We start from the raw sequence: 12,424 nt of genomic DNA, 5'->3' as shown, positions 1-12,424 counted from the left end.
AATTGTTGCCGTTGGACCCTCGGGTTAACGATGCCTCGGGAGTCAGGATGCCCAAAGGATCGAATGAGTCAATGCCTTGTGGATGCCCGGTGACCCTAAGTGGCTGAATGCCAAAGGTTTTTCCTCGGGAGCTTTAGGATGCCCGGTTGTATGCTAGTCGGTACGTAAATCCGGAGGGCCGAAGTAACCATTCTCATGGTGAGCCTCGAGGTTTCCTCATGATGCCAGGTGGGGTGCAAGATGCCTGGAGGTACGATACGCTCCGGATGCCCGGTGGCCCTAAGTGGCTAAATGCCAGAGGCTTTCGCGATGCCAAGGTGGATGCAAAATCTCGGGGGATGCAAATGTTGGTCCTCTATGGGGATAAAACCGTTTGAATGATCAAATCTGATGATTATATTAAGTGTAAGTGTGGTCTGGTTATGGGATTAAATTGTATGGCATGGAATGGGACGTGTCACTACAGTTTGGCTTTATGATCGGGACTTGTGTAACTGGACATGATGCATTTTGTTCCTTTGAAATTGCATTTGCCATTGCATTGAAGAATTTCATGATTTTGATGCATGCTTATCCTTTAACTACTTGATTTTGTCTATCTTGCATGAATCTAGATATTGTTGGTATTGCGTGATATAGCTTCATGAATCTTTTACTGCTGAGTGATTGTACTCACCCCGTTTGGAGACTAACATTTTAGACTAGGAGATATGCCTCTGCTACCAATCGACGTTGAGTGTGAGTGTACGAGCATCATCACCTCGAGATACAAGGATTGGTTTCTATTCGAGTGCGGGTTCTAGTCATGTATGACATCGGTACACCTGATGGCCTAGTGATTCAGGAGTTTCTGTCAGTACACGTCCACCGTGGTGGGATCATGCTGGGGATATTGCCGCTGCCGCTAGTTGACGGACCAAGTTGGGTGTGACCGAGAGTGGCGGTTAGCAGATGAAGCATTTTTGGACCGTCAACACTGCCTGATAGACTTTTGTACATGACCGTTTGGAAAGAAAAGAAAAAGGGAGTCGGTTATCTTTTGAGTATGTAGTCAGGTATAGAAAAACCACGGCAAATTTTGGTGTACTGATTGATGATGTCTATCAAACTTATGTAAATAAAAGTGTTTGGCTTTATCTTATAAAAAGTTTTAGAGTTGGTGTGCATTGTTTTCGAATATGGAATATGGAGATGTTGAATATGTTTCCGCTATATAAACTACGCAAGGACTGATAGAAATGATATAAACCCCCAGGATTTATGGACTTATCAAATTTTTATGGTATCAGAGTAATAGACTTTAAGGTAAAGAGAAAGGACATGATATGTGGCGACCTTAACGGATCGGGGGCCGTTTCGGGGGTGCCACAATTTTCCACCCCCACTTCCGACCGACTCTAATTTTCGGAAGTGGAAGACTGACGATAGTACAATTAAAGGATGGCTCATCAATTCCATGGACCCAGCGTTGATTAGGAATTTTATTCGTTTCCTAACGGCAAAGGCGGTATGGGATTCGGTGGCTCCTACATTTTTTTATGGCACTGATGTCTCCCAAGTGTATGATCTAAAGTGACGTTTGTCTCGACTGAAGCAGGCATGCGACCTAATTAAAAAGTATTATAATGATCTTCAAGGTTTATGGTGGGAGGTTGATTTTCGACGGCCTAATCCCATGACTTGTCCTCGTGATATCGAGTGCTACAACGCTCTGGTGCAAGAAGACCTTGGCAGGCTTGATGACCACCTTGACAAAGTCAGGGTTGATGTTCTACATATGCATCACTTCCCGACAATGGAGCAAGCGTACGCCAGGGTGAGGCGAGAGGATGTACGCAAAGCTATTATGTTATCTTCAATTGAACCATCTAGCACCACGGCAGCCCTAGTGTCACGTGGTGGAAATGTTATCTCACACTTCCTCGAGGCCAACAATGAGTCCAAAGCTCTCTAGATGGTCACTCCTAATAGTACATCTGGTGGAGGGAGGATTAACAAAGGTTCGAAGGCTAAACCACAACATCTAGGAGGCTGTACTCATTGTGGTAATACTAAACATACAAAAGATACATGTTTTAAATTGCACGGTTATCTGGATTGGTGGAAGGAGTTGTAGAACAAGAAAAAGACAGAAAATGCTATAGGACGAGAGCAGGCATCATTGGCTATCGGGACCTCACCCCTTTCCTTGATACTGCAAGTAGATGCTACCAATACTTCTAATGCGGCTCCTGAAGGTAACACTGGGTGTGCACTTGTTAGTAATTCTCAGTGTGGCGGGGAGGGGTGGATTGTTCATTCTGGGGTAACATATCACATGACACCCAATCGTAACGATATTATATGCTACACCACTCCGAGGAGATAGAGTATCTATAATGTGAATGGCACTAGTTATCTTGTCACTAGGGCTAGCAATGTTGATCTTACACCTTCTTTATCATTGTCTCACGCTTTATTAGTGCCCTCTCTATCTAACCGATTACTCACTAATGCTCTGAAGTGTTGTGTTCTTATGTATCCATCTTTTTGCTTATTTCAGGATATCCTCACGAAGGAGATTATTAGTCGTGGTACTAAAAGGGGGGGTTGTACTATGTTGATGACTTTCATGTAGGCCGAGCACATCACACAAATAGTGGGTCTACTAATAAAGAGATAGCGATTTGGTTATGGCATCGTTGTTTAGGATACCCGTCTTTTGGGTATTTAAAACATTTATTTCCAGACTTGTTTCATAATTTGTCAATTACTGAATTCCAACGTGAGACATGTATTTTGGCAAAAAGTCATCGTGCCTCTTTTCCTTTGAGTTTTAATAAAAGCATTAGGTCGTTTTCTTTGGTCCATTCGGACATGTGGGGTGCTTCACTGCTTACTACTCTATCTGGGATTCGTTGGTTTGTAACATTTGTGGAAGATTGTACCCGAATGTCTTGGGTTTATTTAATGAAGCATAAAGATGAAGTGGCAACAATATTCCATATGTTTCATTGGATGATTGCAACACAATTTGGGACTCACATTCAAGTCCTCCGTAGCGACAATGGTGGGGAATATATTAACCAGCATCTTGCAGTTTACTTTCAAGACCACGGGCTTATACATGAAACGTCTTGCACTAGGACACCCCAACATAATGGTATCGCTGAAAGGAAGAACCGCCATATCCTCGAGACGGCACGGGCACTCCTCATAGGTGGTCAGGTTCCATCTCGTTTTTGGGATGCCGCCGTGGTTACAGCGGTACATTTGATGAATAGAATGCCTTCTTGTGTGTTGAACTTTCAGACCCCACTTCAAGCACTTGCATCCTATGTTCCTCTTACTTCCATCATGACACTACCTCCCAAAGTGTTTGGGTGTGTGACATATGTCCATCTCCACAAGAACCAACAGACAAAACTCGATCCATGTGCAGTGAAGTGTGTTTTCATTGGTTATGGCACTCATAAGAAATGATATCGTTGTTATAATCTGGCTACCAAGAAAACCCACATCACAATGGACGTCACATTCGTTGAGTCCGAATTATTTTTTCCCACACCCAATTGTACCTTTCAAGGGGAGACTTCTAGTGAAAGGACAAATTGGTGGGAAGGTGGTGTGATGGCAGGGGTTGTGGCTAATTTGGCTTTAAAAAAAAAATGACCCCGCAATGCCAACACCTGGTGACACAAGGACTAGTAACACACAAGCTAATGTGCAAGTTGACAAGCGAGTTCACATGTTGCAGCAAGCAGCATTGGCCAGCAATGGTGTGGTCACGAATCATGGTGGGACAACGGAAAATGAGCAACAGTACACTAAGGAATCTAATCATCAGGTTGATTTGGTGCAAGAGACACACAAACAATCTCAAGAACAGTTCCCTCCACTTCAAAAGAGGGGGTATTTTCTGTAAAGCCTCCATCTCTTCTTGCATTGCTTGAACCCACTTGGGATCCCTCAATGCCTCTTGTATCCAATTACTAATTATGTTTCGATAAAGCAGTTGTCGGGACCTTTAAAGGCATTTGTCTCGAATGTCTCTGCAAGTAGAGTTCCTAGTGGAGTACAAGAGGCATTGAGTGGGTTCAAGCAATGCAAGAAGAGATGGAGGCTTTACAGAAAAATAAGACTTGGAGACTTGTTGAGTTACCGAAGGGAAATAAGGCAGTAGGATGTAAATGGGTATTCACCATCAAATATAAATAAGATGGTTTTGTTGAGAAGTACAAGGCACATCTGGTAGCAAAGGGATATACCCAAACCTATGGCATGGACTACCAGGAAACATTCTCTCCAGTTGCAAAACTGAACACTGTGTGGGTATTGTTATCACTTGCAGCAAATTTGGACTGGCTTTTACATCAATTTGATGTAAAGAATGCGTTCATGTAAACTCGAGCGGTCGTTGTACGGATTAATGCAATCACCACGGGCTTGGTTTGGTCGCTTTAGCTCTGCAATGAAAGGGTATGGGTACACTCAAAGTAATTCGGACCATACATTGTTCCTGAAACGGCAGCATGACAAAGTGACAGCATTGATTATATACGTAGATGACATGATCATCATAGGGGATGACCTTGAGGAGATCATAGAACTTCAAAGGAAACTGGCAAATGAGTTCGAGATGAAGAACTTGGGGGGCTTGAAATATTTTTTGGGTATTGAAGTGGCTAGGTCAAAGGAGGGTATATTCTTATCTCAACGAAAGTATGTGTTGGACTTGTTGGCTGAGGTGGGGATGTTGGATTACAAACCTGTTGATACCCCTATAGTACATAATCATAAACTTGGAGTTTTCCCTAATCAGGTATCGACCAATAAGGACCGATATCAAAGGTTGGTAGGGAGATAAATTTATCTATCGCACACTCGGCCTGACATTGCATATGTTGTAGGAGTTGTAAGTCAATTTATGCACGCTCCTAGTGAAGATCATATGAATGCCGTAGTTTGGATTTTACGCTACTTGAAGTCAGCACCAGGGAAAGGACTTTTCTTTGCAAGAATAATCACCATGAGGTGGAAGGATTTACAAATGCTGATTGGGCTGGCAATACCTCGGATAGGAGATCGACATTAGGCTACTTCACATTTGTGGGAGGAAACTTGGTTACATGGAGGAGCAAGAAACAAAAAGTAGTAGCTTTGTCAAGTGCTGAAGCCAAGTTTGGGGGGATGGCTAAAGGACTATCCGAGCTTTTGTGGCTAAAGAAGTTGTTGACAGAACTTGGTTTTCCACCTAAGTCAGGAATGCAATTGTTTTGTGATAATAAGGCCGCAATTCAAATTTCTCACAACCCAGTTCAACATGACCGTACTAAACATGTTGAAGTTGATAGGCATTTTATTAAGCAAAATCTGGATGATAGGGTGGTGAGTTTTTCATTTATCAAATCTGAAGACTAGTTGACAGACATACTTACAAAGGCTGTATTGAGTCAAGCTTTCCACAGCTCACTTGTCAAGCTGGGTATCAAAGATATCTTCTCACCAGCTTAAGGGGGAGTGTTAACATGAGCTGTTAATTAGGGCCTTAATAGGAGAGTTTTTCTATTTAAGGTCTTTATATATACATATATATCTTCTGATTTGTAGGAGATCTCCTGATTTGTAGTGATTTATAGGAGATCTCCTGATTTGTTGGAGATTCGAGGATGATTACGTTGGTGTATATATGCGTGGTTATATTCTTGTAAAAAGAATGGAACACATAAGAGAAATTTTGTTTTACTGTTCAACATGAGAATAGCTCTAGATTATGATATGCTAGACAATTTGATAGGACAAACTCCACCCACATATGGAGATAGTGCCCTCGAGTAATTACTAGAAATCTCCGTTGCTTCATGTGAAGAAAAGCACCTCATAGCTTTCCGCTATCTTTTCGTCCTCATCTACCATCGAATTGGAGACAAATACTTTACAACAAACTACTCCAAATACATTAAAGAGTCCAACGTCAACGTCTTGAAGTAATGGAAGAGTAGAGTTTCGCATTATCCGGTTCTTTCGATCATGGTTCATGACATAGTGACCCTAATTGCATTTACAGTACCAATCGGAGTTCATGTTCAATATTATAGAAGACAGTAGGAGCAGTTTGGTTGTGAAAAAAAGAAGAATTGGCTATTTGCATGCATGATTGGTTATTGCAAGAATGGACTACAGCAGAATGTGTCCAAAGTGAACTCTTGACAACAGCAGCACCTTATCCCTCGAATCATGACGACGGGTACAACATGGAAAACACCAGATTAATCATTGGTAGGGCAGTTGTAATTTTTCTTACATTAGAAGTACTAGTGCTTAATTAAATGATCATTTCCTATTACGTAATGCACTATTTTAGTTACCTTAGAATATTGTTTATGTGAGATTTTGTGAGATCATTGCTAACTATCATAAAATCTTAAACTATTAAATGAACTCGTTATTTAATATTTAATTATTCTAGCACTCCCTTCACTCTTAATTTGGTCTTTTGCTTCGTACAAAGCATGGAAATTTAAATAGGGAAGCAAATAGAGCTTGGTAAAATTTAAACTCAAAACCATTAGCTCTAAATACCATATGAGATTTGATGAGATGAATTCGTGATTTAATATTTAAATATTCTATTATTCTCCCTCAAGCAAGTTCCTTCAGTTCTAATACCATATGAGATTTGGTAAGATGAAGGCGTAGTTTAATATTTAAATATTTCCTTATTCCCTCTCATACTTAGTCTGGTCTTTTTAACTAATAATCGGGGAGGCAAAACGCTTAGTCTAGTCTTTTTGTCTAGTACTAAGCATGGAGGTGTAATTTGATTAAACGAAAGAGGCACTAAAATATCTGTACGCAACAAAGCTACGACTAAAGTGAAACTGTGATTCCTGTGAAAATTTTCTGACATATTAGCTCCTCGGTAGCTGCCTGATTATACAATTCCTAGAATGGTTAGATGGATCATAAAGTCCTAGAATGGTTAAATGGTGTCCGAACCCATGCAGAGCAACAAGAAGTTAGACTATGCCCAGCCTAGAGGTCGACAGCAATTGGTAGAACCGTAATTCTCCACTAATTTTTTTTTTCTGAGGCTTGTGAATCTAGCTCACACCTTGTGGTACTCCCATTTGCATGGAGCATAGGCTAACATTTGGGTGCCAACCAAATTTATCAGCAGGATCGAAGACTTCCCATTGCGGTTCTTACTACCAAATTTTGTCGCTATTGTCGCTGTGGACCTCCCATTGTCTATTACCACTTTGTTCCAAACATAATGAATCTCTTAGACTTATCAAATACCAAATAATACAATCTCTGATGAAGAACGGTGCAGAGAATCACAGCAACTCAAGCAGATGACTGCCCGGTTTTATGAAGAGGCCTCGAAACTTCGAACCAGTTATTGCAAACTGTCCTGTTTTGGGGAATGCTGAAGGTAGTAATGCTTAGACTAGGGATGTTACTATGAAGGAAGTTCGGAAAGCTGTTTTTGAACTGGGATCACTTAAGGCAAACAGGCCCAGATTGTATGAATCGCCTGCCTATATGACCATGAAAATGGGTGTAATATTAAAGATGTGTTCCAAGAGGTGCAGAAGTTTTTCGAATCAGGGACCCTCAATCCAGAGATAAACAAAGACAGAGATTACACCGATTCCTTAGCTTCCCAACCTTGAAATCTTGACCAACACAGCCCTAGAAGCCTTTGTAGTCTTATCATTAAGGTTGTTGCTGAAGTTCTGGCTAGTAGACTTAAAACTCGGCTGCCATGCTTGTTTTCCGTGGTGCAAAGTGCTTATCAAGAATTCGATCAGGAAACTGTAATGTGTTTTTATCGGATTAATTTTTTTTTTCATCTTTGTTTGACCAAATGAACTAATTTGATAAGACCCGAACCAATTTGATAGAGAAAACCTAATTTTTGCAAAGGCAGAAAAATTATCATCGTGCAATAGGAAAAAAATAATGTTTGATCGTTATTGATGTCAAGGGGTTATGGCAAATGTACAATACAAGCAACGGCCTCTTCTAAATGCATCATATCAGTATTAATTGTATCATCTGACAATAAGACCGCCGTACTCCAATAATTCATTCTAAATTATTCTATCATTTGGCAACAAGCGTTGGAGGGACGCAGCCCCTTTATCCTCAAGGTAAATAGAAATCCAATCTGTTTCACTTGAAGAAACAATCCCAGTGATTACTCTCTCCACTCATTTATATCGATGAAGACGACGATCATGCAAGAAGTAAATCTGCTAGGCATCGCTCCGCAAGGAGTAGTTAACGGTTGCATTATCCTTTTGTAGGAAACTTTGGAACCAATACGCGGAGTGCTTCATATGTCGCATCAGTCCATTCCCATAATCCACGAATACGAGGCCAAATCGGGTTGTATAACCCTCCGCCCACTCGAAGTCGTCTAGGAAACTCCACGCAAAGTATCCTTTTACATTCACTCCTTCCCTGTCAACAACGAATTCGTGTATATGGTACTTTTTATCAAATATCATCACTGTTTACCATCTATGCATACCCAATACTGATATCGAATTACTTACTCGATAGCCTTGGAGAGATTCGAGAGATGCAGCTGAAAATAACTTATTCTCAATCTATCTGTAAGTGCATCTTCAAGCGGCAACGATTTGTTATTTGCATCTGCCATTCCTGTGGTTGGACAAAACAATGTATGGAAGGCAAATTACTAGGTGACCCATCAACCCAAGCAAAGTCACCGTTAGTGACATAGATACATTTATTTACCATTCTCGGTCACATAAATGGTTGGATCCTGATAGTTCTTCTTCACGTAGTGCATCAACTCTCTAATACCCTTTGGGTATATGTACAACCATTCCTCGGCAGTCTGCAATTTTGTTTAGTTGATGTCTATATTAGCACTATTCTTAGCATGCGATTAATGCGTGAACAATTGATTATGTATAAGATTCTTTCTCATGCTTGTGTAGACACATTACCGGTTGGCCAATCGGAATTTCATCTTTCTCAACTGGTAGCATCGCAGATGATAAACAAAGTTCGTTAGGGAATCAATTGAAGAAGAACACTAGGGGATAAAATATTTGGGCAATGGTGGCGCATGCTTACCAGTCATATTACATTGACAATCAGTGGTGTAACTTAGATTGAGAGCAGTAAAAGGGGATGCGGATTCATCCACGTATCTCGCTGTGTAGTAATTTACCCCCATGTAGTCACGAGAACCTTTTAGCGCCTCCGACTGTGTTTTTGTGAATTTGGGTAACCGCTCGCCCACATATCTCCTCATTGACTTCGGGTAGTCACCATAGGTAATAGGATGAGCAAACCTTGCACCATCAACGCGCAATGCACTTACTAACGGGACACACAAAATTGCTGAGGAAGTTAAACAATAACTTGTTTGTTGAGGTACAATTGCTAGATCAGTTGCTTCTGTGACTCGTTCATAATGCTTATCTAGCATCTCATAAACGCTACCTACTTTCTTATAAATCAAAGACATACCATCCAAACTCAAAGTCAAATGCTCTAGAGGCAGCCTTCCTACTGGCGTTCGTTGAATACTTAGGGGTCATCCAGTAAGTTGCAATGACCATGCCTATTTTCCCTTTTTGAGCAGCCTGATTGTGTATCAATACACGAAACAAATAGTCAAGTCCAAACATGCATATCCAAGTCAATAGTTTGCCGAAAGAATAAGGGGAATACACCAAGATAGGTGTCCATGTACCTGATAGTTGTCCCTGTACAGTTTCACTGCTGCAGCATGAGAAAGAAGCAAATGGTGCGCAACGATGTATGGTTCTGTTGCTGAATTTCCGGCTGTGCAGTTATTTATGTAACTAGAACATCGACCAGGTGCATTGATACCCATCGCATACCCCAATATCGTAAAGTAATTGGGCTCGTTTACTGTCACCCAATGCTTCACTCTATCACCGAACTCTTGAAAGCAAAAGTTTACATAATCGATGTAGTCCTCCCTAGTAAATAACCCAAATGATCAAGGTGTTACTTGATTAAGATCGGCAATTAATTCAAGGGATGCATGTACACACGATTTTTAGAAACTCCAAGTCAACAATATTTCAAGGCTTACACAATATTAAGACTCAGGAACCCGCCGTACTCATCTTCAAGTGCTTGGGGAACATCCCAATGGAACAATGTCACAAAAGGTTGAATGCCTGCTCAAAGTTTACTACACTTTGGAAAGAGCAATTCAATGAGTCGTGAAAGGACTAGACAGTAGAGGTTACCCTCAGCAAGAAGGCTGTCGATGAGATTGTTGTAAAAGGCGACACCTTGTTTATTGACTTCCTTGCTTATCTTCCCATCTAGTATACAAAAGATACCATCCGAATGATATAATTATACGCTTCATAGTGCATGCACAAGAGCTGAGTGCAGGGCAAAACCGCAGTTCATATTTGTTTCGGCATGACTAATTGTAAATGTAGAGAGACCAAAGAGAATATATGGTAATCTGTTGTGGGGACAATGGTCGGGAAGGCATATAATTACATGCATCGAGTCGTTAACAGTGTGTGAGTCTCGAACCAAATGGTGTTGGTCTACGTGGTGTACGAAGGATCATATTTTTCCTTGATGTTGACAGGAGGAGCCTAATTATGTCGGAATAAGACAAAAGGAGGGTGCATGAGAGTGAGCTTACGAGGTGCAATACGAGGCCACGAGATGGAGAATCTGAAGAAATCCCATCCCATTGCTTTCAACAGGTTTATGTCCTCCTATATATAAAAAATTTGCACCCATACATAACTTGTCAGGAAATTGTACATCCACATGACTGTTAAAGAACACACATGGAAGAAAATCAATTATTAAGCAACAACACATGACTCAACAGATTATTTCTATAAACTACTTGTGGTGTCGATTATCATGGTTTACGGCCACCAGTCGCTGTGGAAAGGAGACAAGGGCATGTATCACGTGCATCGAGTTAGAAGGGAGGGACTAGTGAAGCAAATGGAAAATGTTAGAAAAGCCTCCATCGCTGTCTTCAAAGACGACGACCCAAATGTGGTCCCACACTGCAATACTGCATCTCGAAATGACTTCTTCAATTTAGCGCACGTTACCTGGAACTTGTAGTAGAATTCATCAGCTATAAAACCGGAAGAGTGGTCGCTAATCTTATCTGGGGAAGAAGGGGAAACGACAATTACGTTCACATGTCCGTTGAAGGTTAAAAAAACCGTATGTTCTAACCCGAAAAGGTAGTGTGCATCTAACCTGGAAAGAGTTCGGTGAAGGTGTCCCAAATGCTCAACCCTCTTCCCTGTTGGTCCGCTGCTCCTTCAATCTAGTTACGCAAAACCCGACAAATTAGAAGAAAGCATTTGATCCAGCAGTGCACGTGCGCAGTCTCAATGCATCAACATTGCATGCCTTGTCCATCTCCACGCTGATTACCTGGTAGGCGCTTGATGCCACTCCAAATACGAAATCAGATGGGAAGCTCGTCCGGTTAATGATCTTGTCGTCCTCCCCATTGACTCCAGCCACACCAGGATCCTCACGACCACAACTGCAACCCAAGAAAGCGGCCGTGATCATCAACAAGCCGATGCACCAGGAGGCAGACGCGGAGGCGGAGGCGCCGCGAGTGATAGCATATAGATAACCGTGTGGATGCTGCTTCTTCAGCTCCATTTTCAATATGCTTCATCCGAACGATGTCACGTTGGGGGACTCTCGACAATAAATAACATGAGTCGAGAGTGTTGGGGGAGAAGTTGGACCTTCACTTTGAAAGCTCAACTAAAAGTCAAAGTGTGGTGTAGTATTTGTAGATGAACGATTGAAGGCGTGGATTTTCTCCATCCTCCTCCCCTTTAATTCCCCCATTCTCTCCGTCTTCACTTATAATAAATGGAAAAGAAAAGACGAATATGAGAGGCCCAACTTCCAATGGGCAAGCACGACGAATCGGAACTGTTCTCAACTACATGCTTGTGGGCATCATTCTTTTGAAGGCGTGCTTAAAAAATATTAAAATATTATTATAAATTATTTACGTTAATGCCAATCATCGCATGTTCTCACATTAGCGATTTCTAACTAAAATTATTTGGATGAATTCAATTGACAAAATGTGAAAATTAAATTGACAAAAGTGCTATAAGTTTAAATTTTTTTGGATAATTTATCCTTTGTAAATAAATAGCAGCTCGTTGCTCCACCAAAAGTAAATATGTTAGAATTCATAGTCAAGAAGGAGAAAGGTCCATTTGTATTTTGTTCTTATGCGAGGTTCATCAACATAGCAACCAACACCATCCATTAATTCTCCCACCCACTCATTATAATTTTGGCTTGTCCTCTTACTCGCATAAAATCGATTTTTATGGATGGTTGACTAATTGGTCTTAAAACCATATGAGCAAACAATTTCACATTCTATCCA

The 12,424-nt window shown here is 41.1% G+C and overlaps 1 protein-coding gene across 1 annotated transcript; it reads right to left on the bottom strand.

Moving 5' to 3' along the window:
- Positions 1–8,029: 8,029 nt before the first annotated feature.
- On the bottom strand, positions 8,030–11,676 carry LOC104422077 (beta-glucosidase 17). Its single transcript, XM_010034301.3, has 13 exons — positions 11,431–11,676; positions 11,251–11,320; positions 11,097–11,155; positions 10,667–10,742; positions 10,251–10,328; positions 10,091–10,178; positions 9,722–9,974; positions 9,496–9,611; positions 9,097–9,317; positions 8,967–8,998; positions 8,752–8,854; positions 8,547–8,655; positions 8,030–8,451 (listed from the first exon to the last, which is right to left on the bottom strand). Exons 1-13 carry the CDS (start codon positions 11,668–11,670, stop codon positions 8,244–8,246), a joined length of 1,653 nt encoding a protein of 550 aa, XP_010032603.2. The 5' UTR covers positions 11,671–11,676; the 3' UTR covers positions 8,030–8,243.
- Positions 11,677–12,424: the final 748 nt, after the last annotated feature.

The sequence above is a fragment of the Eucalyptus grandis genome, chromosome 10, assembly GCF_016545825.1.
Source record: "Eucalyptus grandis isolate ANBG69807.140 chromosome 10, ASM1654582v1, whole genome shotgun sequence".
Classification (NCBI taxonomy): domain Eukaryota; kingdom Viridiplantae; phylum Streptophyta; class Magnoliopsida; order Myrtales; family Myrtaceae; genus Eucalyptus; species Eucalyptus grandis.
This window is presented reverse-complemented; position numbering and strand designations above follow the sequence as displayed.

What these genes read in the sequence shown, in the direction of transcription:
- LOC104422077 (XM_010034301.3), bottom strand. Translation starts at nt 11,670, where the DNA reads ATGGAGCTGAAGAAGCAGCATCCACACGGTTATCTATATGCTATCACT. An exon ending in TGGCATCAAGCGCCTACCAG is followed by an intron (nt 11,321 to 11,430) that starts GTAATCAGCGTG and finishes TTGCGTAACTAG; the next exon opens with ATTGAAGGAGCAGCGGACCA. An exon ending in CGACAGCCTTCTTGCTGAGG is followed by an intron (nt 10,179 to 10,250) that starts GTAACCTCTACT and finishes AACTTTGAGCAG; the next exon opens with GCATTCAACCTTTTGTGACA.